The sequence below is a fragment of the Cricetulus griseus genome, chromosome 5 (assembly GCF_003668045.3).
Source record: "Cricetulus griseus strain 17A/GY chromosome 5, alternate assembly CriGri-PICRH-1.0, whole genome shotgun sequence".
NCBI lineage: Eukaryota > Metazoa > Chordata > Mammalia > Rodentia > Cricetidae > Cricetulus > Cricetulus griseus.
In genome coordinates this window covers 100,939,296-100,967,118 of record NC_048598.1, presented here as the reverse complement: position 1 = coordinate 100,967,118, position 27,823 = coordinate 100,939,296, and the positions used below count along the sequence as shown (strand labels likewise).

At 58.9% G+C, this 27,823-nt stretch overlaps 4 protein-coding genes and 1 long non-coding RNA gene across 13 annotated transcripts in view; 2 read left to right on the top strand and 3 right to left on the bottom strand.

Moving 5' to 3' along the window:
- Positions 1 to 246: 246 nt before the first annotated feature.
- Positions 247 to 2,771, top strand: LOC118238925. The gene is made up of 2 exons (XR_004770349.1): positions 247 to 314; positions 738 to 2,771. It is a non-coding gene; the product is annotated as an uncharacterized LOC118238925 (long non-coding RNA).
- An 871-nt stretch (positions 2,772 to 3,642) lies between these two features.
- On the bottom strand, positions 3,643 to 5,932 carry LOC118238939 (ESX-1 secretion-associated protein EspI-like). The gene is made up of 5 exons (XM_035445861.1): positions 5,843 to 5,932; positions 5,343 to 5,491; positions 4,918 to 5,049; positions 4,481 to 4,591; positions 3,643 to 4,375 (listed from the first exon to the last, which is right to left on the bottom strand). The coding sequence occupies exons 1-5, from the start codon at positions 5,930 to 5,932 to the stop codon at positions 3,952 to 3,954; spliced, it is 906 nt and encodes a 301-aa protein (XP_035301752.1). The 3' UTR covers positions 3,643 to 3,951.
- Positions 5,933 to 7,269: 1,337 nt separating this feature from the next.
- Positions 7,270 to 19,618, bottom strand: Midn (midnolin). 7 transcript variants are annotated; one of them, XM_027419398.2, is made up of 9 exons: positions 17,303 to 17,628; positions 15,348 to 15,977; positions 14,214 to 14,301; positions 13,981 to 14,043; positions 11,987 to 12,115; positions 11,572 to 11,889; positions 11,212 to 11,356; positions 10,525 to 10,797; positions 7,270 to 9,288 (listed from the first exon to the last, which is right to left on the bottom strand). In XM_027419398.2, the coding sequence occupies exons 2-9, from the start codon at positions 15,581 to 15,583 to the stop codon at positions 9,011 to 9,013; spliced, it is 1,530 nt and encodes a 509-aa protein (XP_027275199.1). In that variant the 5' UTR covers positions 15,584 to 15,977; positions 17,303 to 17,628; the 3' UTR covers positions 7,270 to 9,010. The 7 variants fall into 7 exon arrangements, with proteins under 7 accessions (XP_027275199.1, XP_027275201.1, XP_027275202.1 ...); XM_027419400.2 differs by having other exon boundaries at positions 11,212 to 11,353; positions 17,303 to 17,623; XM_027419404.2 differs by lacking the exon at positions 7,270 to 9,288 and adding an exon at positions 9,682 to 10,299 and having other exon boundaries at positions 17,303 to 19,618.
- Cbarp (CACN subunit beta associated regulatory protein) overlaps positions 16,669 to 27,823 on the top strand; it is a 17,756-nt gene continuing 6,601 nt past the window's right edge. Inside the window, exons 1-3 of one of the 3 annotated variants that reach the window (XM_027419393.2) lie at positions 16,669 to 16,870; positions 27,393 to 27,492; positions 27,614 to 27,753. In XM_027419393.2, the coding sequence (XP_027275194.1) occupies positions 27,400 to 27,492; positions 27,614 to 27,753 (233 nt within the window). In that variant the 5' untranslated portion in view covers positions 16,669 to 16,870; positions 27,393 to 27,399. Of the gene's footprint in view, positions 16,871 to 20,444; positions 21,390 to 25,638; positions 25,773 to 27,392; positions 27,493 to 27,613; positions 27,754 to 27,823 lie in introns of those variants that run through there. The other 2 variants (XM_035445794.1, XM_027419392.2) reach the window with 2 other exon arrangements.
- On the bottom strand, positions 19,845 to 22,864 carry Atp5f1d (ATP synthase F1 subunit delta). The gene is made up of 4 exons (XM_027419406.2): positions 22,641 to 22,864; positions 21,506 to 21,659; positions 20,362 to 20,450; positions 19,845 to 20,276 (listed from the first exon to the last, which is right to left on the bottom strand). Exons 1-4 carry the CDS (start codon positions 22,776 to 22,778, stop codon positions 20,154 to 20,156), a joined length of 504 nt encoding a protein of 167 aa, XP_027275207.1. The 5' UTR covers positions 22,779 to 22,864; the 3' UTR covers positions 19,845 to 20,153.

Genomic DNA, 27,823 nt, shown 5'->3' with positions numbered 1-27,823 from the left:
CTGGAGAGAATGCAATCTGCTGACATAGAGGACTAAGTCAACCCAACCCTGCTCTAAGCTCCAAGCTCACTGACCCTCGAATGAGGTTGGTCGAGGTGACCCATCTGTCTCCAGAAGGAGAATGCCAGAACCCTCAGGGACTCAATGCTGCCTTCCTCCTAGATGGCAGCTGGTGACTCATGGCCACTCCCTCTGTAACCCCCCCCCCCCCCGCACTCAACCTCCTATCCCCGTCAGAGCGTCAGCCACTCACGAAGGGAGGTTATTAAAAAGAGCAGAGAAACATGCTTTCCCTCCCTCACTGCGTCAGCCAGGTGGGGAGGGGACCATGCATAGCGGGGAATGCTGGACCACAGGCTAGGCGAACCAGAAACAAGGCAGTCCCCATGTGTGCCTCCCAGGGGAAACTGGATCCCTGTAATCCCAGCTGCCAGGGTCATGCTGAGCCCCTGGACTCATTCCCATTCTGAGAACTTCTAGTCCCTGTCTTTGGGAATTGCTGTATTCATTCATTGATTCGTTGATTCAACCAGCACCCACTTAATAAGCTTACTACCAACCAGATCCTTTGGGCCAGACCCCACCAGTACGCATAGACTTTTCAGATCCCCGGAAGAGCGTGCAAATATGTGACCCATGAATATAGCTCCAATGAGCAGCTCTTGCGTCTTTGGTGTACTTGTGTCTAAGGTATGTATGTATGTCCTGGTGCACTTTGTCTCTGTCTCTCCACCCAGGCTGTGAACCCCTGCTTCAAAATGGTGCTCTGCGTGGTATGGACACGAGAGGGCGCTGCAGACTCGGCTGGAGCGTTCAAGACCCATGTCCCGCCTCTTTCTGTGCGGCCGCCAGCCTCTTGGCCACTCTAAGGCCACTAGACGTCGCCATTCTGGACAGCCATCGTGGACGGAGACCGGGGCAGTGCCGGCCTAGCATCGCAGTGCTCAGCTCGCAGGTGACTTGCCTGCACAAGGGATCAGAATAGTTGGGCTCCACGCTCGAGGTTCACTCCTTTGAGTCAGGGCAGCGCACTTGTCCAAGAAGTCACCCGTCGCGTCCTTCGTGTATGCACCCACTGGGGGCCATCTTGAATCCCAGCCGTCTTTTATAAATCCGAAGGGATGCAGGGTGCCACCTGCATCCCTTGAAGTCGAGCCCACTCTATCCGTGGTCCCTGGCACCCAACACCACCACTGGGCGTCGCTTTGGAGATGAGGAGGAGCACCGCGCCCCCCTTCGCCAAGTCCTCCCCCGACCCGGGCTAATGACCGGGCGGGAGGCTGTAATGAGCGTCTGGGTTGGGGACGGGCGGGGCGTGGCCCGGGATGAAAGGCGCGTGTGTGGGGGGCACCCCGGGGCCACGTAATTACCGCCCCCTTCTTAGCCGGGCGGGGGCCAGGGCCACTGCACCTGGCCTCTGCCCGGCGGGGGTGCACAAGTGTGACTGTGATGGCAAAGCCTGGTGCCGCCCTCAGGGACCAGAGGCAGGGTGGAGGATGCACCCTGTCTGTGTGTGTGTGTGTTGCCAGGTGTGGCACACATGTGTGCATGTGGGCAGGAGACCCGTGAGGATTTGGAGAGACATCTGACTCCCATGGACAGGGGAAGTGGGTTTGTCCCATGTGTGTGAAGAGGACGTGGCCATATTTGCACGGCTGACTTTCCTTCCCCTAAGGACAAGGTGGGTGGACAGGGTGCCGAAATGCCGACAAAAGTGAGCACAACAGGGATGTAGATGCTCAGGGCAGGGCGAGGTGTGCGTGACTGGGGTGGGTGCTAATGCAGCCATCTATGCCTGGTAGCATGACTCATGCTCCAGGGGTGGGCATGAGAGCTGTGTCAGAGACACCCGGGCCTCCCAATTAGAGAAGCTAAAACCCAGAGCCAGCTGTAAGAGTTAAGCTTGCCTTTTTTTTTTCTTTCTTTCTTTTTTTTTTTTTTTCTTGGGTGGGCTCTGATCCCTCAGGTGTCTGAGGTCTGGCCTCCTGCCACCCAGAGGAACTGGACTCTGTGTCTGGAAAGGGTCTGCGGCCAGGGCTGGCTAGGCCCAAGTTCCTGTGACTCATCCCTCCCCGCAACCCTGAGTCATACTCCAGGAATGGGAATACGAAAGCTTGGGAGGCCGGGCCCCTGAGGCTCTTGCCCAGACCTGGGCCTTGAACAGCAAAGGGACGCCCCAGCCAGCACACACATCCTATGACAAGCCATGCTATACACGTGCACACCCACATCCTCTATTGCAGACCTGTCAGGCTCAGTCACAAACTCGACATGCCTTTGTCATCTGGCAAATTGCCTGCACCCTGGAGAGACCCTGTGGGCTTCCCATAGCTTCCTGCCTGTCTTCAATAAACTACTGGGACTGGGAAGCAGTGCCCTTGCACTAAAGGGGTATTTGCAGCAGGAACATGCAGTGACACGCAATCATCCACAAGGTCTCTATCAGATGCCCAAAAAACACCAGTGGCCCTGCAGTGACGCCCAGGAAACCCCAGAAGCTGGGTGGCTCATCTGTCTGGGAAATGATCTATTTGGGTTTCTAAAACTGCAGGAGGGATGGGAGGAGTTGTAGGGCATCAACCCCCAGGGATGCTCAGATGCTGTTTAGCAAGGGCCTCTTCCGCCCCTATCACTCCAGGGACTTCTGCCCAGTCCACTCACCTGACTGTGGCACAGCCTCCCATGCAGGTTAACACACAAACAGCCTCCCCGGAAACAAACAGAGACGGGCAGAGCAACTTCTGCCTGGAGCTGGTGGCCTGCAGTGCTTCCTCCGAACTTAGCTGCACAGGGACAGTCACAGGTCATGAAGCATCTGTCAACCTGAGGGTGCCGAAAGGTCCCAGTGCAAGCAGCTGGTCCTTGAACCCTTGGAGGTGCAGAGGGTCAGCTGTAGTCCACGGGCCCAGCTGTCTGGGTAGGCAGCACCCAGGCACCTCTCTGGCCCCATTGCTTCATCTGAGAAGTGAGTGTCATCTGGGGAGCCTCCAGGGTCTGAAAGGGACTGGGTCAAGGGCACTGTTGAGTCTCCTCCATGCTGTCTTCTCTGGCTGTCACTTGTCTGCCCCAGTTTGTGTGTATTTCTAACATTCTGAAAGACTTTCTTATTGCCGTGAGACAGGGTCTCAAGAAGCCTAGATTGTCCCTGAAGTCTCTGTGTGGTGGAGGGTGACCTAGAAATCCTGGTCCTCTGCTTGTACCTCTCAAGTGCCAAGTGCTGGGATGACAGCCTAACAAAAGATAGTCACTTTCTTGGGGCGTTATCTGTGAATAATCCCCCAACTAACATTCCTGTTTCCTACCAGGAAATGACAGTGACTGGCAGGTCACAAGGCAGTAACGGGGGTCCCCTTGGTGGCTGTGGTGAATTTGAGGATGTTGCTTTTCTTTCTGGGTACCTCAAGTACTAGTTGCTGAGCAAATATCCCAACTAGAGGCTGCAGAGACATCTCAGAGGTTAGCACTCCTGCTGCTGCTGCTCTTCCAAATGACCTGGGTTTGAATCTGGACACCTACATGGTGACTCTCAATCACCACGCAGTCCCAGGGGATCCGACAGAATTCTTAGCCCGGTTACAGCCAGAAGGCATGAACATGGCACACACACGTACACTCAGACAAAACACTCACGAAAAACACACACACGATTAAAGCCAATTTAAAACAATAAAAACAAACAACAACTCTTTTTCTTTTTTCCTTTGGGGAGCACAGAACTTCAGGCAAGCTATGCTAGCACCACAGAGCCACGAACCCAGCATGTTTCTTACTTTTCAAGTGTGTGTGTGGGTGGTTCTCACTAAGTTGCCCAGGCTGGCCTTGAACTCAAAATCTCCGACCTCACGCTCCCTTGGGAAGCCGCTAAGACAGTCTTATATCCCTGGGACTAGCAGGGTTCGGTATGTTCAAGAACCAAAGTGTGGGGTCAGGGTCAGGTTCATGAGATGGGTGTTATGCACTGGGAGGCTGGCGCGAAGTCCTCAGTAAATGCTCCTGGCTGCTGCAGCTTCGTGGAGGCCTCCGGGTTGGTGGTGTTCCGCTTATGTCTTGTGGGGCATGACAGCTGTCTGCGGCTGCCTGCAGGGGTGAGGGGTGACCTCCTTCTTCGATGGGGTCCGGTCCCGCCCACATTCCAGCAGGGTTAGGGGCACCCTCTCCGGTTGGGTCTTCAAACATTCCGAGGAGGGAGGACCTCTGACCCAGGGCAGAACCCATCTCCTTTTCTGTCCCCTGGACACCCAAAACAGCAGCTGGCCCCACGGCTGTGGGCGGGGGCGGAGGTTGGAATGTGAGGAGGGGGAAGGGTAAAGGAGGGGGCGGAAGTGGGGGAGGGGAGGGGGTGGGACAGCCAGTGAAAGGACGAAAATAGAGGGGCCTGGAGAGAGACAGAAATAGAGAAAAGCTTGAAGGGACTGAGCCAGGAAACCAGCTAGCCTTGCACCAGGGCGTCCTCCTCCACCTGGCAGGCTAAGCGGCTCACCTGCCCCGCGTGACACCGCGGAGGACTAGGTGGCCGTGGGTGGGGCTGGAATCAGACTCCAGGAAAGATCTCCACGCCCAGCTGCCGCCAGCGTAGTCTCCTTCCCAAGGCCTGGCAGGAGAGGAGGGTGGAGCTGCTTAGGGCCCCACGGGGGCGGCTGTGTCCTGCGGGCACCATCTCTGGCCTCCTCCACGGGCTCTGCTCCTCCCAGCTGCCCACGCACAGCCACCTCCAGACCTCTGACATCTCGGAGCTTGCTGCCAAGTCCCCAGATTCCCGACTGGAGAGTGGCCACTCCTCCCCCCAGGGGACTCCAGCCTTTGGCAGGAAGCCATGACCTCTAGTGACCTCTTTCTACCCGCCCCCGGCTGCTTGGTCACAGAACTCGGCCCATTTGCAATGTCCCCCCCCCCCTTAGCTCGTTTGGGAAACCACACCGTTCCTTTTCGTCGTCAGCCTCTACCCTAGTCTTGCCACCGCAGGCCAGCCTGGGCAGGAGGTCATCCTTCTGTCTCAGCCTCTTGAGCGATGTGATGTCAGGTGTGCAGGCACCCACCTCTCCCCCACTTCTTTACCGAGGCCACTTAATGATGACCTGGAATACCTGCCCCGGGGATCCTTCTCGCCTCATCCAAAGTGCCCGCGTGCATTTTAAAACCTTCAACCTCCCCATCCTCCATCCCTGCCATCGGCCCTCGCAGCTTCTTCCGGATGATTGGGATTTCGGTCAAACCTGTTCTACTTTTTCTGCCTCCACCTCCCAAAGGGTGATGCTAACCAGGGTCACGGTTAGGCGTCCCGTCCCCGTCAGCTGAAGCCTAGACTTGGGGGGGATCTCCTTCAGGGCTCTAGGCAGCTTTGCCTTTTCCTATTCCCCCGACTCCACAACGTGACCTGACTGCTGCCCCGCAACACAACCTTCTTCTCTTCCAACAACACTCGGTAAACTCCTATTCGTCCCGCAAAGCCCCCTCCTACAGGTCTCCTCCCTTCTTCAAGTCCTCCCAGAGGCTGGGAACCGCAAGAACACCAGCCGAAGGCCAGTGAACCCGAAAAGGATGCCGCAGGAAATGCTGGCGTGCACAGCGGGGTGCACGTGGCGTGCCTGTGCTGGGGGTCCACGTGCGACGCCCCCAGGGACGCCCCCTCTTCCGTCCCGGCCCAGCCTCAGCCGTCAAGCCTGGGGTGCGTCTCCGCCCCCAAGTTTGCAGACGCGCGGGCAGCGGGGCGGGGCCCCTGCGCACTGGGCTCTGCCGGGCTGAAGTCCCGCCTCCAGAGGGCAGCCTCTAGCTATTGGTTCCTCGGAAGACTGACAGGCACTTTCACCAATCATTCCTCCCCACGGGCGGGCGGAGCCTGGACCGCGGAGCTGGCGGGGGCGGACAGGGAGCCCTCCCTGCGGTGACGTCGGGAGCCTCTCGCGGCGTGTTGCCCTGGCAACCGCGTTTCCATCTCGTCGGGTTTCCGGGGGGCCGCCCCCTCCCATTCAACTTTTTCCTCAATGGGGTGTTGGGGGGGGCGGAAGGAAGCGAAGGACCGACCCCGCCCCTCTGCGATTTGGCAGCCTTTGCTGTCTGAGCCTCGGTTTACCACTCCTTCCCTTCCCTACCTCGCGCACTGGGCCTTCACCTCGGGGTGATGGCGATCGCCCCCTGGGGTTGTGGTCTGTACAGGCTGAGGGCGAGCGGGGTGCAGAATTGTGATGGAATGATCTGGGGTTGTCTTAGCCTGACAGGGTCGTGACCTTAGTAGAGTCCCCAACATACAGGCACCATCTCCAGGGGTAGACCTTGAGGTCCCCTGGGATGCCCCCCGCTTGTGGACATGGCTGGCCTCCCTTCCTGGTCCTCCAAATAGCGCTGAGCACCAAGTGGCAGCTGCCCCTCCAGGCCTGACCCACTGGGTCTTTCCTACCTTCACCTACCTCGTATGGCCTCAGATAGCCCCAAATCTTTGAGCCCATTGATTATGAACTCTCCAGGGATCAGCCTCGGCTGGACATCCGCCTTCCTGGTCTGGAGATGTCACAGGCCACCCTTGGGAAGGCACCTGCCTCCTCACCCACTGAGGCTCTCGGGGAGAGGACTAGAGAATGTAGATTCCAACCACAGGTCTAGACCTCTATGCCCAGTGTTGGGTTAGGGTCCTCAGTTTTCTGTACTGTAAAATGGGAGTTTTACTCAAAGAGCTCACTAGAAGAATTAAGAGGCTGAGTGTTAACTGTCTCAGCCCAGCCCCAGAGGAGCCCTTTGTGGGACCTTAGGGAGCCCAGACTGGCTTGTGCAGGCGGTCCACACTTGGGCAGCTCCCAGGCATAATCTGATTGTTGTGCCCAGATGGTGCATGACCCTCAGAGGTGGAACGCGAGCAAGTCACTGGGCGGGGGGGGGGCGGGGGGGGGCGGCCGCGCTGACTAAAGCCTGAGTACTCTGAGAACTTTGCAGCAGTGCAGACTTAACAGCAATGGGGAGAATGGTGCGAAGCTATGAAGCACTTCCCCGTTTCTGGGTTAGAGCAACCCTCCCACCCAGGGAACTGGGAATGTCTGTCCGGATACTGACTCCCAAAGTTCCCGTCTTCAGCCCACTTGACAGCCGGGAAGAGGGTGAAGGCCTCGCCCAGGGCATGCCCCAGCCCCACGCCCAAAGGGACTTCCGGCCTTGGGTAGCAGGAAGTGGCTAGGCGCTCCCTCCCTCCACCCCAGGCAGCTTCCTGCCAGCCCCAAGCTGGGGAAGAGTCAAGAGAAACCATTTAGGGGAACCTGGAACCCTAAAGGAGCAAGCGAGGGCTCAAGTTCACGTCTCACTTTCGTTTATTTGAAATTAGGTGCTCGTGTAAGGTTCCCCCCCTTCAAATTTCATTTCAATAAAATACTTGGGCGAGGTGGATCCCCCCAGAGCCAAATCCTCTCCCCGAGGGTGGCTAATGCTATCTGCGGAAAGTCTGTCAGTGGAAGGAGGAACTACGGGTGGGATCCTGCCTGAGGCCTCCACCCTCAGCCCAGGAGACATCACAGGCAGTTAAAAAAAATCATAAAAAACCCAAAAAACACACACATTTAAATAGGTATCCAAGACAGCTTAAAAAATGCACCCACTTAACCCCCCCTTTTCTTTTTGGAAAAAAGATTGAAAAAAACCAAACCAAAATCTTGGCCTCTACACTCCAGGATCAATCCCTTTCCCACCCCCCACCCACACCCCCAAAAAAACTTTACAGCTACAGTCAACACTTGTTCACACCCCAAACCATTAAGGTCAAACACGGGGGAGGGGGGTAGAACACCTGGGGTTCACAGACTAGAACAAAGGAGTCAAGGACAGGAGGAACCTACATAAAACAGACAGATGTTAGGGGTGGGAACAGATCCCACTAGCACAAAATTTTAAAATGTGGAGAAAAAAAACCAAACACCCCACAAGATTTACCCTTGTTGAAAAGGCCCCAATTCTTGGGGAGGGCTGTCACCCACAGATCAGTGAGGCCAATTCGGCCCAGCAGCTGGCCCTCCCCTGGGTGGGGTTAATGCAGTTACAGCTGAGCACCCCATCCCCCTTCCTTGATGCAGATGAGGCTGCCCCTCTAGCTGGGCATGGGGAGATGTACAGGGGTGTCTCTCTGGGGCCCCCAACCACCACCTACCCCATTTTTTCCCCCTAGAGAATAGCAACCACTACTGGCTCAGTCAGAAAAATGGAATCTATAAATAGTCCCCAAGCTCCACTGGGAAGGAAGTGTAGAGGATAGGTGGGTATGGGGGAGGGAGAAAGGGGACAGTGGAGTTGGTGATCTACAGAGAAGATGGTCTGAGGAAGAGGGGCATCCCCAGCTGACCACCAATCACCTGCCTCAGTGTTCTCCATCCAACTAGCTTTTCATGGCAAGAGCAGGGCCAGCCAGGCACAGTGGCCGAGGCCTGGTGTAGCGCTGCAGACTGAGGCAGGAGGAAGGAGCTGAATGGGAATTGTGGACAAAGGGTTCCCCTGTGAGACCATTCTATTAGTTTCTCAGGGTGGGTGGGGTGGGGGATCCAGCTGGCCTGGAATGGAGGCCAAGTCTGCAGACAGAGGTGGGGGTGGATACACTCATCCCAGGGTCCCCAACCCTCATCTGTAAAGTGCTTCTTGGAGAATCTACATTTTGAGTCAAAAACCTGAATCGGGTTATGGAATGGGGGTGGGGGAGAACTAGGCAGAACGGAAGGGCTGGGGGTGGGTGGCTTCCTCCGTCTGGGCCATCTGGGAACAGACTGCTACATATTTGGAGCTGGAGAAGGTGGGTAGGAAGGGCCCTGGCACAGAGGCCCCCAGAGACGACCGTGGTGAGGAAGGAAAGAGATAGGCATGTGACCAGGGACGCAGGGCAGACAATCGGGAGAAGAGCTAAAAAAGGATCAGAAAGGCTGGTGAGAGTGGCAGTGGAGGTAACCTCCTGCCCCCCGGAGCTGGGCTGCTCAGCGTCCAGGCTGTGGTGTCCCACCCGCCCCATGTCTGGGGTGGGGATGTGACAGACCCAAGGGGGCTGGATCCTTTAAGCCATCACAAACTCGGACTGAATATCCGGGTTAACTTCAGGCTTCCAGACAGAGTCCTCAAAGTCGAGGCCCAAGCCTCCAGCCTCTCCGGGGCCACCCCCACCCCCACTGCTGCTGCTGTCACTGCGGCCAGCTTTGCGGCTGGGGGTCCAGTGGTAGGGACCGCGAGCGTCCCGCCTGGCCTTCCTTCGCAGACGCTTCTGCTGCAGCAGAAGCTGGAGGCGTTCCACTTTGCAGCGTGTAGCGCGGTTCTCTGTCTGTCGCAGACGGTCTCCTACAGAAGAGAGGCACCCATGAGTCTTGAGCCCCCCAAGGCGGAGGTTGGAGCACCAACCATGGTGAGCTAGGAAGCCCCTTGCCCCAGTCTCACTGCTCTACAGTTAGCTCTTGGAACATGTTGGGGAGGGCAGACAGGCCAATGAAAAATGAGAAAGTAAGCTGGGTTTGGTGGCGTATGCCTTTGATCCCAGGATTCCAGAGCCAGGAAGACCAAGGCCAGCCTGGTCTACACAGTAAGTTCCAGGACAGCTGAGCTATGTGGTGAGATCCTGTTTCAAAAAACAAAACAAACCAAAACAAAAAAAGGAAAAAGAAAAAGAAAACCCACCCCACTCCCAAACAACAACAACAACAACAACAACAACAAAACACAAATGAGTTTGGCCAATGTAGGTTTGGATACCCTTGTCAAGGTTTATTTAGGAAGCAGAGACACTCCAAGTTCAAGACCAACTTGGGCAACAAAGTGAAAACCCTTCTGAAAATAAACGAGAACTGAAGGCTTGGCTAGAAACCCTCATTGAGGTGCTGGGGTGTGGCTCAGAGGTAGAGACCCTGCCTAGAATCCCCTAGTGCGGCGGGGGGTCTGGCTCAGAAGTATAGCCTCTGCCTAGAATCTTGGGAGGTGTGGGGGGGGCGCGGATGGACAGGACTATAATGGACGGACAGTACACAGGACAGACAGCCTTGCTAATGAAACAAAAAAAAAAACCTAAAGCAAACCAAAATCTAAAGAGCCTATTTCAAAACCACAAGTAGACACCTTTAATCCCAGCACTCAGGAGGTAGAGGCAGGGAGATCTCTGAGTTCGAGGCCAGCCTGGTTTTTGGAGTAGTAAAAAGCTTGTGCCTCAGTTTCCCACTTCTACGAACATGGCTGTGGAAGCAGGTGATCTAGGTAGGGCAGTCCACTGTTAGAGTGGGGATGGGTACATATGGCTGTGTCTAGAGGGCGAGGACTGATTCAGTCATTCATGATAGTGCCAAAGGCACTCTGGAGATAGGCCTGGGAGGGAAGGAGGAAGTGGTGATGAAGTCTCCTGGAGCTCACAAGGACACTCTATGCAGCCATAAACAGTTGCCTCCTTTTCTCTGAGCTGGGGCAAGTGGGGGGGGGGAGGGAACAGCTGCCAGCTCCAGGGGGTCCCCAGTCAGCTCAGCTGTCCCCTCATCCACAGCACAGAGGAGGCCTTGAGAAGCAGGGGGGCTGGGAGGAGACAGGGCTACTCACCAGGGGGCTTGCACATTCGGATCTGGCTCTGGCCCTGGAGCAGGGAGGTGGGGGCCGTGGCTGCCAGCTTTTCACAGGAGGTAGTTTTGGGGGTGAGGTCAGGGGCTGGTGAGGCAGGTGAGCACTGGGCGTGACAGCGTAGCTGGGTCAGCGAGGGTGGCATGCCCTGGTAATGCCGTGTGGCACTTAGGAGGTCATTGAGTATCTGCAGAATGGTGCCAATGTCCCGTCGCGGCCTCCCACTACTGTCTTGGCAGTTGGGGTGCAGTGTGCCTGCAAATGGAAAGGTTGTCTAAGTTATTGTGGCATGGCAGTGAGAGAAGGCCCAGAGGGTAGTGGGCAGACCATGTATTTAGTCTGCAGTGTCCAGGTTTGGTGGCATGTATCTATTATACCAGCTACTCAGGAGGCTGAGGTCTTAAAACCCTAAGCCAGTCTGGGGGAACTCAGAAAGACCCCATCACAATATAAACAGTATAGTAGGCTTGGGACAGGACTCAGGGGGTGTGGCGCAGAAGCAGTGACCTGGGTACTATCCTCAATGTCACAGTAAGCACATATCACTACAGATAGCATGCCTATGTGTGTAGGGTCACACAGGTACATGCCCCAGGTTCCTGGGGAAGATATTTAATAAGCACAGCCGGTACATGAGCCTCAAGATCACTCATGTAGGGCTATACTTACCAGAGAAGGTCCCTGAGAAGACCCCAGGAGCATGATTCACGAAGCTCTCAATGACGGCACCGGGTTTTCGGGAGCGAGGGGTGGGGTTGCTGCCTGGGGTTGAGGTGGCACTGCTGCTAGCTGGTGGGGAACAGTCCATCTGCTGCTGGGAGATTAGCAAATGGGTATGGTTGTGACCAGTCCATTCCTTAGCTCAGGTTCCCACTACCTCTAGGGCAGCTTTGTCAGGGTCCACCCACCAGTCCAGCATTCCAGATGTAATGCACTGGGGTTCAGGGAAACAGCATTTGATACAAAGGCCACAGCTGGAGCCCTCAAAATACTCCCCTGGGACCAAAGGTTAAGTGCTGTCATCCTTACCTCGGGACAGGTTGAGGAGGCTGCATGGGATCGAAAGGAGCCGGCGGTGACAGGTGAGGGAGACACAGGTGAGGGGCTGCTGGGTACTGGGGGGACGCGGGCGGCACTGGACACTGGCCTACAGGTTGAGGACACCGGGGCAGTCACACTGGAATCTCCCCGGGCAGCGGTGGCGGCGGCGGCGGCAGCTGCGGCCAGCACGTGGCGGTGCTGGAGTGGGGCGTGTTGGGCGGCCAGTTGCAACTGTACAAACATCATGTGATCCCCAACTCGAAGGGCCAGGGTCAAAGGTGAGCGGCCTGACAAAAAGTCACTGACCTAAAGAAAGAAGTAGGGAGATACTCTTCAGTTGATGGGGCTCTGATCTCTGATGCCCCCAGCCCAGCCCAGCCCAGCTCTCCCCGCAGTGTGTGACCTGGGGCCTCTCGCCGCCCCTCTCTGGGCTCTGGGGTCCCTGTCGGTGCCACGGACGCTTAAATAAAATCAATCTGTATTTCCGGAAGCCTCCTCCGGCAGCCCGGCCTGGCCCGGGTGTCGCTGGGGGCTGTGGGGGGGACAGAGGTGGGTCAGATTGGGGCCTCTGCTCTGGGTCCTTTAAAGGGGAAACTGAGACCAGAGGGGCAGGGGCCCAGCAGATGGTCACTGTCCTCCCTCAAATAAGTCTCCCTCTCCCCTCAGACCCCAGACTCTGTCTGTCTACGCAGCACAAGAGAACCCTGTCAAGCTCCACTTCATAGCTAAAGCCACCCAAGATGCTGGATCCTGAAGGAACTCATCAGGGTTAACCTTTGCTTTCCCAAGATAAATATTTATATGTCCTGGGCTGGGCTGGAGACGCAGGGTGGGGGGGGGGTCTGGAGGCCTGTCCCCATGGGCCTCTATACATCCTGGTAAGCATGAACTCTCTGACCTGCCAGCCCTCCCCTCCCCCAAACACTCTGTGGGGGCTGATTTGTGGGCCTACCTGACCCTCAGATGCACTGGGTACCCTCTCTCTCCCACCTCTGGTGCTCTGGCCATTAGCCTTATTCTCCCCAGAGGCCAGGGTGTGTAGGGGGAGGTTTCTGAGAAGTGACATAGGCCTATGAGTCACACCAGACTGCCTCGCAGAACTCCCTCCCCTGGCTCTGCTGGCTGAGGGCTGGAGTAACCTTCTCTGCTTGGGGCCCCATGGGGAGGGATGTGGGTAGGCACCCTGAACTCCCTCCTCCCTCCTCATCACGCCCTTTACAGGTAAGAGTTGAAGTATTTTCCTGGGCAGCTAGGATCACCCCTTTCTCCCAGGGTGAGGACAAATGTGTGGCCAGATGAGAAATCCTCTCTGGTGACCTCAAGGCTCCACCCAGCACCCATTTCTAACTCCCTCCTGGCAGGCACCCGCCCCCCCAGGCCAGCACACAAGTCTGCTCAAAGTCAGCCCAGATAGTCACCCTAGTCCCCACCTCTGGCCCCAAGAACTCCTTGTTCTCCCAGTATCCCTCCCAGAGGCAGGACCACCCAGCTTTGGAGCCCTTGTTCTGCCTATACCAGGAAACAGGATGCTACACTCTCGTAATCTATGGACTGAGGGCCTTAGATGAGCAGGTCTCCTGTATCAGGAGGTTCAGGGGTCCTTTCCACTTTGTCTCATCAGGGCAGGCAGGAGTCTGCTCCCCTGCTCCAGGGAAAAAATTACAGAGGCCAGTGTCACTGTACTAGAGGACCGAGGGACTCTGAGAGAGGAGGGCCCTGCTGTGGCCAAGAATGAGGAAAGAAAGGAGGTGGGGGGGAACTCTCCTCACAGCCAGGCTCAGCCTCCCTTCTGGCTGCTTACTAAATATTTTAACATCCTGTCTAGGCCTCCCTGGCCCAGGGTTGGGTGCCCCTGCCTCCCCCTCCCCCTATTGGGGCAGTGAACAAAGGCCAGAGCCAGGAGGAGGGGGAGATGGATGACTCCCCACTCTTTGTAGTGGCAGGGCTAGGTTTTGTCACCTCAGTTCCCCAAAGGCACAATCCCAGAAATCAGGTTTTTTGTTGTTTTTTTTTTCGGGGGGGGGGAGATACTCTACAGTGAAAGTGTGCTGGGCTGTGGCGGGTACAAGTTCCAGCGAGTGCAGGCCAAGGTCACCCACAGTCAGGGCTGGTCAAAAGATCGGCCCTTCCCCCTACCCCATGGCAGTCACCGTGGGAGAGAAAACTTCTCAAGGTCAGGTGGTCAGGTGCTGGGGGAGGCTCGGAGGAAGAGGAAGCGGGGTGACCAGGCCAAGCTGGCACCAAGGCGGGGCTTTCATCCCCTCCCCCACAGGCCACCAGGGAAGCACAAACAACTGGAGGCTCTCTAAGGGTGTCCCGAGAGTTGCGTTGCGTGATGCCTAGGCGTGGCCACTGCCTGCAGCCCCCTGGGTTAGGGGGAGGGTGGTAGGTGCTTACCTGGGTCTCGGTCAAACTTTCCAGAGCTTGCATAACGGACTGCTCCGGCCTCGAGGCCTGGGACTACAAAGAGAGGGATGAAGAGTGTCTTCAGTGTAGGCTTCGAGCAGGAAATGGGGAGGGGGCTAGGGGTGTGTGGGAGAGCTCTGTACAAAGGGCAGGATGGTGCATTTGTGGAGTGAGGTGGTCTGGGGACAGGGAGACTCCAGGGCACGCGCCCCTCAGTCATTTACCATGAGACCGGCTTCCACCGTGGGCACGAGCGTCAACTTGCTCCCATCCCCCACGCCGAATTCCTGCAGCTTCCCCGAACTGAGCCGGCTGGGGGTAGGAAGGAAGAGGGTGAGACGGGAGACAACACAGAGACGCGGAAGCGGAGGCCGAGGAGGAGGGCTGTGCGTGTGCAAGGCGGGGGGGGGGGGGGGGGGGGGGGGGGGGGGTTAGACGGGAGCGCTTCCCACCCCTATCGAGTGACCGTGGGGAGGTCTCCCGGTCCTGTGAGCCCCCCAACCAGGTGACTTGACTCCAGGTTAAAGCACTCCCCCATCTGCTAGGAACAAGAGACTTTCCCTTCACCAGAACCCCCGTGTACTCTTTGCCACCCTCCCCCGCGCCCCCCTCCAGGCCAGCTCCTGCCTACAACTCCCCGATTCTTGCCCAGGCTCGTCTTTGTGGGCACCGCGGGGCTCAAGCCCTTTTAGATAGAGGCCTTCAGGGCATCCGCCGACCCGGGCTCCCCCTCCTCCTTCCCCATCGCAGGCCGCTGCTCAAACAAAGGAGACCCTCCCCCCTTCGCCCCTCCCCCACAGGGCCCCTCCGCTGGGGATGGACACTGTGTGTCCCCAGAGACCGGCGAGGGGATGTGGGGAGGGGAGACTCCCTGGCCTGGAGGCGATTTAAATATCGGGTGGGGGGGAGGTGTGGTGAAGCGAGAACAATGGGGGGGGGCAGAAAAACGTAAGTGATGGGGAGACAGCCAGACACAGAGGGGGGCCGCCGAGCAGATGCGGAAGCGGTGAGACCCGCGGCACAAGAGGGGGCGGCTGTGCGCCCCCCTCCCGAACACGCAGAGACCGGACTCCTCCCCGTGCCATCCCTGGGGCCCACGTCTGCCGTGCCACCCCCGTAGTTCCCGTGTATCCTGGGGCCCCGCGGGGCGCTCCTGCCTTTGTGCAGACCCTGGCGGGGGAGGGGGCCCAGGCAAGTAAGGCCGAACAGAGGGCGCCCGAGAGCGCGCGGCGCGCCCCCGCCCCCCGTCTGGCTGCCCCCTGCTTCCCTGCGCGGCGCGCTCTTTGTTTCCGCCCGGGGCCCGGGCCCGAGGGGGCGGCCTGGTGCCAGGGGCGTGCAGGCGGGGGCGCGCTACCTACGTGTCTTTGTGAAGAAGAGCCAGGCGCTCCTTGGGTACTTTGAGGCGTTGGGACAGCCTTTTGCGCAGCCCTTCCACGGTCTCGTCATGGGGCACCGACAGGTCGTAGCGAGTCCCCGTGGTGCTGTGGATCGCCAGGGTCATGGGTGCGGCCGACTCTGTGGCCGTGCTCAGCTCGCCGGCGCCGCCGGGGGCCCCGCGCCGGCAGCTCCGGGCGCCGCCGGGCTGCGGCTCCATCCCCGGCGAGCGCAGGAGGCCTGGGGTCCGCGGGTCGCCTCCAATCCTCTCTGGGACTCCCCCGCTGGAACAGTTCTTCCTCCGCTCTGCGGGCGCTCAGGGACAGCAGTGCGTGCGCCCCTTAGGGAAGGTCCCAGCGTTAGCAACCGAACCAGAAAGCAAGAATCCGAGTGGCGCTCCGGGGTCGCGTGGGATTCTTGGGTTGCGCCCCAGGGTGGGGTCTGCGATCCGATTTCTTCAAGGGCGGAGGATGGCGACCTGGGCACGGCTCAGGGAGGGTCCCAAAGAAAAGGGGAGAGCTATCCCGGTTCACACGGTGCCTAGATTCCTCTCGGGTCGTGCTACCCCGCGCGTCCCTTGCCTTAGCAACAGCCGCAGCCGCAGCTCGCAAGATCTGGGGGTGAAAGTACGAAGAAAAAAAAGTTATCATGTATCAACGTTCCAATGGGCGGGGCTACCGCCCCCTCCCATTCACTACTTACTCCGCCGGCCTGGCGGCGGCCAATCAACACACACAGACCGCCCAGTCCGTCGCGCTTCCGGGCCAATGGGAATCGCCGCGGGGATACCCCACGTGGCAGCGAGACCCTCCTCCGTGTCCCGCCCCATCCTTTCTACGTCCAATGGAGACGCATAGGGGGTTGGGCTGATGCGGTTCCTGACCCGCCCCTGCGCCCCCCACCCGCGCCCAGAGCCATTCATAAGGCTCAGAGATCTCAACAAAGGGCGAGCGGGCGGGCCGGGAGGGTAGCAGACATCGCTTCGAAGACTTAGCACCACTGTCTCCCCCACCGCTACCCTTTGCGGGAGCACAGCCCCTCCCCTCCCCTCTTCAAGGGGACAAGGCGAAGGCCGGCCATTGTTCCCGACTAAGGGAGGAACAGGAAATCGTGGGGCCTCCCCATGGGTCTGTCCGGGAAGCTACTGCCTGCGGAAGCTGCAGCTTGAACCCTGAGCCTCGTGGCCAAGGGTCGCAGGCAGGGCTTTCAAGGACAGGCCAGTCCTCCGCCCCCGAGGGTGGGTGGGTGGGTGGATGCAAAGATATTGGAGAGCCTGGGCGGGGCCCATAGCCTAGGCGGGGCCCTGCAGCTCGGTGACGTGGCTTCGATAGATCCGTCCCTACCGAACCAGTGCCACTTCGCGTCCCAACTTTACCTACCATTCTCTGTTTTTTTCTGCGCCCCCCCCCCATCCCGGGTCGGCCCGTTTCCCGAGGTGTGCCCGCCCAAGCCGTGACGTGACGCGGCGTCCCCGGCTGCGCCCGCGCGCGCCCCACTCCGGGCAGCGGTGAGTCAGCAGCCCCGGCGCGCCCTCTGCAGTCCCCGCCGGGAGCGCAACCCGAGTCCCGGGGAGGGGGTGCCGTGCGTCTTGGTTGGGAAATGGGGCGCAGAGACTTGTCACAGGTGGGGAGGCACCATTGAGAACCTTTAGATTTAACATGGAGAAGACTAAGACCGCACATACAGGCAAACTGAGCCTAGATCTACAACTAGTTCAAGGTCACTGGCTAGAAAAGGGGGGGTGGGGGCGTGGGCTGCGGTCCCACTAGGGTGGTGCCCATTGCGCGCGGCCCCTCCCACCCTACAAGCTGAGGGGCCTCCTGTCCCAAGGTACCCTAGGTGCCGACGGCTCAAAGAACACAAAGAGTGGCAGGCAGCCTGAGGAGTCCACGGCGGGTGGAGACCCCTCTGCGCCTCGTGCGGCCCCGCCTCTACTCACCCGGAGCCGCAAGTCCTGGGTCACCTCTGCTCCAGATGACCTGCGTGTGGGTTGCAGTGAGAGGTGGCCTTGCTGGTCTGGGGACAGGCAGACGGCCCCTGAGCCTTTATCCGTACCGCCTTCCCTGGGGTGGAGTTTGGGCGGGCAAGGGGCGGGGGGCCGGGCGATGGTGACGCATATGCCCCCCTTGCTTGCTGGCCTGGGGTCGGGACACCCAGTCCTAGGACTTCCCAGCACCGACAGGGCAATGCCTCGCCGGTGCCACTGGCTGTGCTAACTCCTGCCTCCCCAGGTCCTCCGGTACACCTCACATTAGCATTGGGGGTCTGGCCAGCTTCCCTGCCCCGCCCCCTTCCTGCTGTTCTGGTGCTTCCGCCTGGGGGCGCCCGTGTGGGTAAGGGGGTGTGGGGAAGGGGGGCGGGACGGGAAGGGGTTCCTGAGTCAGCAGGCTGGGTTCAGAAAAACAGGGCAGTGTCACCTGCTAGGCACTGGGGTGCCCGGGACAGCTGCCTGATGGCCTGGCCTCCACATCCTTTAAGGGTGACCTCAGAGGCCATTTCTGTGACGATTCAACCACCCCTGGCCTGCTTAGGCCAGTCACCGGTGTAACCTCCATGAGTGGCCCAGTCCCTGACGCACCAGCACCCTGTGCATGGTGCATGTGGAGGTCAGGGTTTAACCTGTGGGAGTTGGTTCTCCCTCCCGAATATGGGTCCCAGGAATCAGCTTAGGTCACTGACCTTGAAAGCGTGTGCCAAGGCAGCCAGATGACCTAAGGAGAGCCTCCTGCAGGGCATTCAGCACCCCCGGGTGTAATCCCTTCTCAACATCTCAGGAGTGGATCTTTGGAGTGGTTGACCACCCACCCTGTGGAGCAGACTGGGTGGGGCTGGACCCTCCAGGGCATGCTAGACCCTCCGGTCAACTTTCATTACCCTGCCTTTATCTGACCTGAACACTTTACCACCCTTACCCTGGGAGCCCCTCCCAGGCCAGTTCCTTCGTAAGTCTCCTTCCTGCTCTGGCTGAGCACTATGCATGCTGGGCACCCCAGGCAGGGAGGTGGGCCCCAACACTTCCAGGCCCCCAGGGTCACTCACAGGCCAGAGAGCACTTGGCAGCCCAGGGAATTTGAGGGCTGAACAGGAGTTCCTTTGGGAAGGAAGGATACCTTTACCATCCAGAGTTGTAGGGTATGGAAGCCAGAGGTAAGATTGGCCTCAGAAGATATCACAGAAAAGAATGTGATATGGGCTGGTGACAGGCGAGGTGAGCTGGCTCTGACAGAACACTTAGACGGGAAGCTAGTGTAAAAAATGAAGGGAACCCAGACTTCCTGCTTCCTACATCTTAAGCCTTTGTGATCCTTTGCCCCTAGGTGTGAAGCCCCAAGACTCAGTGCTCTGTCCAGGCCCTGCCCTCCAGGAAGCTCCCACCCCACAGCTCAGCCAACACAGGCTGTCCTGTCCTGAGACCTGCCAAAGCTCATAGTTCTTCTTAGGAGTGGGGAGACGCTGAGGGACTCAGAATGCAATGTGTACTAGCCCTGGTCAGGTTGTCCTGGGGTTCCTGTTGACATTTGCCCAACCTGTGTCTTTGGTTTAACTGACAGGACCCCTGGTGGCCACCTGGTCAGTCAGGACCTGGGCTCTCTGCCTGAGGACAGAGGGTGGGGCCTGGGCAGGCCCTGTATGATGACCTCAATGACCTAGGGCCCTCACCTCTAAGCCTGACCTGGGCTAGGTGGGGACCTAGCATGACCCTCCTGTGACTTACCTGGGAATACCCCCCAGGCTGCTAGTATGTGGAGTTAGCACACTCATTCCCAGATCAGGCTCAGGTAGCTATGGGGAGTTACCCTCACAGGGCCCTGATGCAGTGACAGCTGTACTTACTTAGGCCCTGGTTGGTCTGCAGTCACTGTCAAGGTGGTTCAGGTGACCTAGCGATGGCAGGCTCTGACCCTGCTCGCCCTCGCACCCCCAACTGGTGTCTCCCTCAGGCCCCTGAAGAGGAGGCAAGTCAAACAGAACTTGGCCATCCTGGGATGGTGGGTGTAGAAAGGGGTGTGGTGGTGCCAGGGCTGCTCCTCCCAGGCCACCCCACCCCACCTGGGGCCAGCTAGGGGCCTAAATGCCTAAGGAGGTGCCAATTGCACCAGGGACTGGGAAGGTAGCCAGCCTAGGCTAGGGCCACCCACAAGTGGGGTGTGCCTAGGGCGGGGTCTCCGTGGGAGCAGGTGATGCACGCCTCTTCCCAGAGCTTGTGGGGTGGGGCAGGGGGCCTCAAAGGGAGGGCCTGGCCTGGCTGGTGGTCAGGGTGCTGAGTTGGGCCAGCAGCTGTAGCCACACCCATCACTGCCTGCCCCTCAACCCTTGCCCATCCCACCCACCCTAGCAGACAGCACCCCAACAGCCTAGCCAACATGTGCCCCACCCACTGTTGCCTGAGTGCTTCTGGGGGCTGGGATACAGGAGCCTCAGGCTGGGGTGGGGGGTCTTGGCTTTTTGTGCTATGCAGAGTTAGAAACCAGAACACTCAGTTGGTTCCTGGTGTTTAATGGAGGCAAGCCAGGGCAAGCTGACTGTCCGGTGGCTATGGGGGTGGGGATGGGGGTGGGGGAGAGCAGTGCCAGCTCTCCAGGGGTGGCGTGGGGATCCCAGGCTGTGGGAAGGCTGGGGAAAGACCTCCAAGCCAGACAAGGCACCAGGAAGTTTTTTAAGCCAGTGGTTGGAGCACTGCTGCCCCCTTGTGGCAACTGGAGCAGCAACCAACTGACTAGGCTCCAGGGAACAGTTTCCAACTGCCTGGACCTGCCTCAGTTTCCCTGTGGGTGACAGACATGCACCGCCTACTCCAGGGCCTTCACCAGGGCCTCATTGGCCTCAATGCAGATCTGGATCTCAGCCCGTGCTGCCTCATCCGTTGTGCCGGACAGTTCTGACCGCGCCTTCTCCAGGTTGGCCCGCGCTGCCTGCAGAGGAGTGGGCCACGTTGAGGGCCAGGCAGGACAAGAGGACCTGCCCATACCCCGAACCTCAGTTTCCCCATCTGCTCACCCCCAGGTCCAGCATGTCCAGGGTCACAGCTTCTTCAGCCAGTAGCTGTACTGAGGAGTCTGCATTCACAGTGACGGAGCCACTGCTCACTATGGGGGAGACAAGGCCTAAGCAGACACGCCACACACACATCTCCAGCCTCTACCTTCTGAGTGTGTAATGGCCTCAAGTCCAAGGGGTCCCCACAAGACTAGTGTTCAGGTGCAGCATGTGTGTGGCCGCAAAAAGACTGCTGGTCCCAAGCACGTTGTCTTCCCAGCCCCTTGGAACACAACCCAGTGAGGTCTCAGCTCAAACTAAGTGTAAAAGAGAATCTGGGCTGAGGCTCACTGGGTAGTGCACTTGCCTAGCGTATACAAGGCCCTGGGCTCAACACTCAGCACAGCAGAAACTGGGTGTGCTGGCACACACCTGTCATCCCCAGCAATCAGGAGGTGGCAGGGAAGATCAGGGATTCAAAGTCAGCCTGGGCTATAGGCGGCCCTGCCCTGAAAACAGAAAACCAAAAAGAAAGGAAACCCAAGGAGCCACAGAGTCAGCTGTGCATGCAGAAGGACCTGAGCTCATGAGAAAGCCAGGCATGGCCAAAGGTGCCTGTAAGCTTCACACTAGAGAGTACAGACAGGACAGCAGCTGAGGCTCTCTGGCCAGCAACCCTGGCCAGAAGGCAAACTCCAGGTTCAGCCCCTCACTGAAAGGAATTATGACCCAGAGTTTACAACCCCACCTAGAATCCCCAGTGAGGGGCTGTGGGGTGGGTGGTGGTCAGGGTTAGAGCACTTGGCTGGAATTCCCCAGTGATGCTGCAGGTAGCTCCCCTGCCTAGAATGCTTGTCAAGGCCCTGGGCTGCATCCATAGTATGGTTAAATACTGAGATATGAGAGGAGACAACACACTCCCCTTCATCTGACGGCAGGAGTCCACCCTGGAAACAGGTTCTTCAGACTGGCTTTGTCCTGCCCTGAAGCTCACCTACTCTGAAGGCTAGCACCTCAACAGCCACTTGAACATGTCTTTGTCTGCTGAGGTGAGGCCAGCTTTCATGACTACATCTTGGTCTGGGTGACCTATGCAAATTTGTTTCCTTTGCTTTCTCCATGCCCTGTGGGGATCTGAGCCTCTTTTCCCCTGGGCCACACTCACCAAAGTACTTAGTTGTGGTGCCATCTTCAGCATGGACCACCACCAGGCCAGGCCGTAGGACCTGCAGTGTGGGAACATGGGATGCCAGGATGCCAAAGGCTCCGGTCAGTGTAGGCACATCCACCTGCCGGACGTTGACACCGTCAAAGAACACCTGAAACAAAGTATAGTGTGGGGTAGGCATGGAGATGGCACAAGGAGGGTGAAATGCTGAGGGGACACAGGTGCTGCCATTATACTCAGCTTGCTCACCTGTGGAATGGGATGCCTGTGTCTAAGGAGTGTCTAAAAGGGTGACTGAAACAGAGGACAATGCAGAGCACGATGCCAATCTGGTCTGCTTGATTGGCTGCTTGGAGATGGGGTTTCTGGGAGACCCTAAGGCTGTCCTCCCACCTACTCAGGAAGTTGCTATGGGAGGATGGAAAGTACAAGGCCAACATAGGCAGCCCAGTGAGTCTGGCTTATGAATAGGCCAAGTGCATGTTGGCAAAACCCTGGCTGGGGTCTCACAGTGGAGGTTTTGGGGTTCAAGTGAACTCTTTGGGACAAGGAGCTTGGGTCAGTCCCAGACGACCCCAATAGGGGGTCAGGCTTCTGTTCTGAGTCCAGGTGACCCGTCAGTGGCAGGATCTGGGTCTAGGGAATCACTAACTAGGGTTCCAGGTCTGGGTACTGGTGACTCCTGCTTAGGCAGCATCTAGGGTCTCGGATCCATGGTCCATATGAATCTGAATCGTAGAGTTCAGGTAACACCACCTAAGCCCTGGGTGGGGCCTAGGTTTCATATGAACCCTAGTGACCCACCCCAGGATGGGGCTTGGGTTACCCTCCACCAAGGGATGAGGCCTGTGGTCCAGGCGACACGCCCTCAGGGGGGAAATGCGCGATTCAGGTATAGGTGACCCCTCCCCAAGAGTTGGACTCTTAGGTCCAGGTGGCACGCCCTTAGGGGTGGGGCATAAGTTTTAGTAAACACAGGTCAGGCTTGGGGGTCCAGGTGACCCCGTCAAGGGGCGGGATCTGGGGAGGGGTCCATATGGCCCCCGTGGGGGCGGAACTTAAGGCCCAATAGAGGTGACCACCCCACATGGGTCAAGTCTGGCTTGGAGCCCCCGGGACTGCGAGTTCGCACCTGCGTCGGGGAGGCGAAGGTGAAGGACATCTGTCCGGGCCCGGCGGCGGGGGCGGGGGCGGCGGCCTCGGCGTAGGCACGCGCCTGGAGCACCAGGCGGCGCAGACCCGGACGGCGAAGCAGTGCAGCGGGCAGCATAGCGACAGCGGACACACTGGGAGAGCGAGCGAGGCGGCCTTGAGGGAGGGCGAGGAGGACAACGCGCGGAGCCTTCTGGGAGGCGCAGTTTCCACAAGTACGCACGCGCGCACTGCGATTCCGGGTAGGCTGCTCTCGAGGCAGAACTCGCTGGGCATTCTGGGAAGTATAGTTTGTCTTACCACCACCCCTGCGATGCTGCCTTGGAGGAGGAGGCGGAGCCTAGATGGTGTGGGTCATCCTGGGAGTTGTAGTTTCCTTCGCCTTCAAATTGCAAATGACGCCCTGGAGTAGGCTGTTCCGCGGCTGGACTCCTGCCCGCTGCAGGGATGCCCGCTGGACGACAGATGCCAAGCACTGTAGAGGTGCTTAGCGTGCATTCCAAGTCAAGAAGAAGCAAACCCATAATGTGTTGGGAGAGGTAAAATTTAGACTTCCAGCCAGGTATGGTGACGCACTCCTCCAATCCCAGCCCTCGGGAGGCTGGCGGAGTGTCACCGAGTTCCTCGACACAGTAAGAACCTATTTCCTAAGTGTGCACTACATTTCTAAGAATGAAATATAAGCCAAGTGCAGTTAATCACAACTCTCCGGAGGCTGAGGGAAGCGGGGTTCTATGAGTTCAAGGTCATCCAGGTCTACATAATAGGAACCTGTCTATAAGTAAATACACGAATAAATGGATAAGTAAAAGAGTAAATAAATGATTTATGATGCCAGCTGCCGTGCGTGCTGGAGAGGTCGTGCCTAGTGAGGGGAGGCAGTTACGCCCACCGGAGCCGGCAGAGGGCGCGCGAAGCCAGGAAATGTACTTATTCTTCTCCGCAGTCCCCCTCCCTGCGGGCCTTCGCCCCCGCGCGCCGCTGACGCAGGAGCGCTTGCGGGGGCGGCCAGGGGGGGCGGGTGCTCCACTGACGTCTGCTTTGTCCGCGCAGCCTCGCTCTCGGACATGACATCACCGCCCGCCCCCACACTAACGCAGGTTCCAGCCCCCGCTGGGCTCTTGGTCCTTACCCCCCTCCCATGTAAGAGCACAGACAATGCAGGTTTAGCGTTGGTAGGCGCACAGCAGGAAAACTGTTGGCCTGACTTAAAGGATGCAATGTTGGGTCTTAGGGAAGCAGCTGGCAGCTAGAGGGCCGCAGTCCTCTTGAACCGGGGTCTGGCAGATGTTAAGTGTGATTCTCCAAAGTCTGGACTCTGGGCCTCAGATCTGCGCAATAGCTAGCAATCATGGCCTTAATCATGCATCATGAGAGACATCGGGTTCCCAACCCCTATAACCTGGACACATCCCCTGGGCAGTGGGCATCGAGAAACCCTACTCCTTTCCTCACATGCTTCCTGCACGCATGTTCCAGCTCTTACATACACATCCCATCCCAGGGTACCCAGTGCTCCACGAAGCGAAGGCCCAAACCTAGGACAGGCATGTCCTGTCCTGTCCACCAGACACGGCCACTGTGCTTCATCATACGAGTTTTTTGAAAAACTAAACTCTGGGAGAGGCTCGGCAATTAATAACCAGTACTGCTTTTCCAGAAGACTTGAGTTCCATTCCTAGTGCATATGTGATCAGCTGCCCACAACTGCAGCTTCAGAATATCTGATAGCCTTTTCTCGAGCACACACACACACACACACACACACACACACACACACACACACACACCACACACCACGGAATTTAGTATTACAAAAATTCGGGAGTGGTGACACACCTAACCTTGAAGCAAGCCTGGTCTGTCTACACAGTTAACTTGCAGGCAAGCATGGGGTACTGAGTGAATCTCTGTGTCAGTCCCCTTCACTGGAAACAAAGAAGGCTGGTGTCCCGGAGATAGGTGGAAAGGGCCCACCTACAAGACAAGACTCTCGCTTGCTTGGCTGTGGGGGCTTTGCAGGGAACAAGCAGGTAGGGCTTGGGAGCATGGGCTCTTAAAATAGGACAGATCCTGGGTTGACACCAGAGCACCAACAGAAAGAAAAGGTAATTGATTGCAAGGGAAAGGGGTTGTCTGGGATGGGTCATTCCATAACAGACCTCTATGGATACAAGATAAAGTTTTTATTACACATTTAGTGGGCAAGGGGACAGCAAATCTTTAGACATCAAAGGACAACTTGTGGGAGTAGGCATTCTTACCATGTGGGACCCAGGGAAGGAACACAGGAACTTGGGCTTGGCTGCAGGCACCCTTGCTTGCCTGGGTTCTCATGCATCTCAAGCTGGCTTAGAACTCTGTGTAGCTGAGATTGGCCTTGCACTCCTGACTCACTTCATCTCTCAAATGCAGGTGTGTACCATCACAACCAGTTTAGGGTGCAAGCTGTGAGTAGGTGTGGGGCAGTATTGGATATCTGGGGTATAGGGCGAACCCTTAAACGAACCTGCAGAAGAGCAGAATAGGGGAAACAGTCGTGTGGGAAAATACGTACCTAGACCTCATGGCTTGCAGACCACGGGGATCCACAGACGGAAAATGAGCACCCGAGTGGTAGGTGAGACACTAGATAGCCTAGGGTCGCCAAGACTGAGGCACCCAATATTAGGCGAGGGGCGTGCTGCGCCCCCGCACTGGTTCGGGGACACTGCAGCACCAGGTAAGCTGAGTCGTGCAGCGGTGCTGGGGGCGGGGCCGCGCGGCCGCGGGAGGGGGCGCCGGGAGCTCAGGCTCCGCCCCCCGCCGGAAAGGAAGGGGAGGCTGCGGCCAGCTCTCAGCGAGCCAGACGCGACGGCGAGAGCAGCGGGGGTGGCCAGGCTGCGGGACCGGGCGGCTACCGGCTGCACCGAGCCAGGGACCGGAGCAGGCACACCGCCAACGCAGTCACGTGCGCGGCCCCTCCTCTCGCACACCTCCTCCGCGCGCCGCGCTCTCCATTCATAAATTCTCCGCCGGCTCCGCGGCCACCGAGCTCCAGAGCCAACCGGGAGTGCCGTGCGTCTGCCGCCTGCCCTCCCGCCGCCCATGGGCCGCACGCCCCGGCGCTGAGGTAGGCGCGGCGGGCCCTGGCGCACTGGATCGGGCAGGGACGGGCGGGCGGATGCGCGCGGCCAGGGGATGGTGGTCAGCCCCCGGGCCCGCCCTTGCCCACCGCGCCATCGCGCGTGGCTCCGGGGAGGGAGCGGAGCGTGGGGACGGCCTGAGTCGCCCTGTACCCCGCCAGCCGTCCGCAGCCCGGAGAGGGATCCCTCCTCTTCCGACCCTCGGCCTCAGTTTACCCTAGTGACAGGGCGAGGGCAATGTCGCCTTGGCCTCCCTCCTCCCGCATGAATCTGGCATCGGGTTCTCTGCTCTTTCTCAGACCCTCTCCTACTGGGGGGGGGTCCTGTGGGGACCCCTTGTCTAGGTTGACGTCGTCGCTGGCCCTCATGACCCCTCCTTCCTCGCTTTGGGTCTCCAGCCATCTTCGCGTCACTCCCATCACCATCCTCGCCATGCCCCACCCCCCTCCAGCCTGAACTCATTCCCTGACCTACATCTATGCCCCTTGCCGCCCGCCAAAACTGACGCCCGCGGTCCCCTGCCCGGGAGCGCACTGGGGGCGTATTCGTTTTTTCTGGGTCTCAGGCTCCCCCAGCCGCCGCCGTCCAGTCGGAAGGCGCTGGCGACGCTGGAGCCTGCGGGCTTTTTTCTGTGGGGGTAGGTGTTGGCGTGCTCGGTGTGGGAGCTAGGGATGACTGGCCAGAGCACTCCCTGACACCCCAGAATCATCTTCATTCCCTGAGTGAGGCAGGTGCAATTCTGAGCAGCTCTCCCCCCACCCAGAAACGTGCCCTAGCCTCAGTTTCCCCACGCTGCAGGCTGAGGCCTGGTGGAGCAGCCATCTTGGCCATAGCTCGGGGCGCCGCTGCGGGCGGCCTCCCCCGCGCCCCCGCCTGCCTCCCACTGCCTGGCAACGCCCCCCCCCCGCGCGGCCTTGCACACCGTCGCCATGGGAACCAGAATTTTCAGGCCAGGAAGAGATGAGCGTCTTTTGTCCTTTCCACTCCCACCACTGTGGGGCACAGGGCCCTTTCCCTCTGGAGTCGTGACTGGGGTGCAGCCCCTCCCGCACCCCAGGTGCGCTGCCTTCAATCCTTTTTCTGCCCAATGGACCCTGAGACACGAAGAACGCCTGGAACCTCGGCTGAGTGTGCTGTGGGGGGCTTTATGCCCCCGCCTCCAAGGGTGCTGCCCCTCGCCTGGGCATGGCAGCGCTACCTTGCTGGGCTGGCCACACCGGCCAGCCAGGGCGATGGATGGCTGGGATGTGGGAGAGCCACTTGCACGCAGACAGACAGACATGTACACAAACACGAGGGCGCGCTCCCGCGCGCGCACACACACAGACACACTCACACTGCTGCGCACGCGCGGTGCCACTTAATATGAGATAAAGATGGCGAAAGAGAGGCCCTGGGAAAAAAAGCCCTGGCTCCAGACGCTCTCGGGGGGGGGGCAGCGTGGGGGTGGCTCACAGAGCAAGACTCGGGCCCCACCTGTCCATGAGTCACCCCAGTGACGGCAGCGGCTGGCGTTGCACGGGGATGATGGGGGCTGGCTAGCAGGGGCTCCAGTGGGGAGGGGCTGGCAGAGCTGAACCTGAGCTGGCTCTATGCCCTACTTGTAGCCTCAGAATGCAGCCCACGGCCACCATGGCCACTGAGGCCACCACCGCCGCCACGGTTGCCCTGACGACTTCGTGGGACAATGCCACTAGCCGCCCCACGGTGGGTGGGCGACTCCTGGAGGCCGGGGGTGGGGTGGCATGGAAAGCCCACCGTGCAGTGGAGCCCTGACGTACCTTGCCACCTCCCCCTGTGCCAACCCCCACCCAACCACCACTCCTAGGCGGAGCCCGACCCCATCTTGGACAACTACGTGCTGCTGGTGGTGGTGATGTCACTGTTCATCGGGGGCACACTGGTGGTTCTGTCTGGCGTTCTTCTGCTCTGCAAACGGTGCTGGGAGGTGCACCAGCGCTTCAACAGGTGCATGCCATGGATACCTCTCGGTGGCACACTCAGGTGTGCCAGCCGAGCCTCACGAGTGGGGATCCCC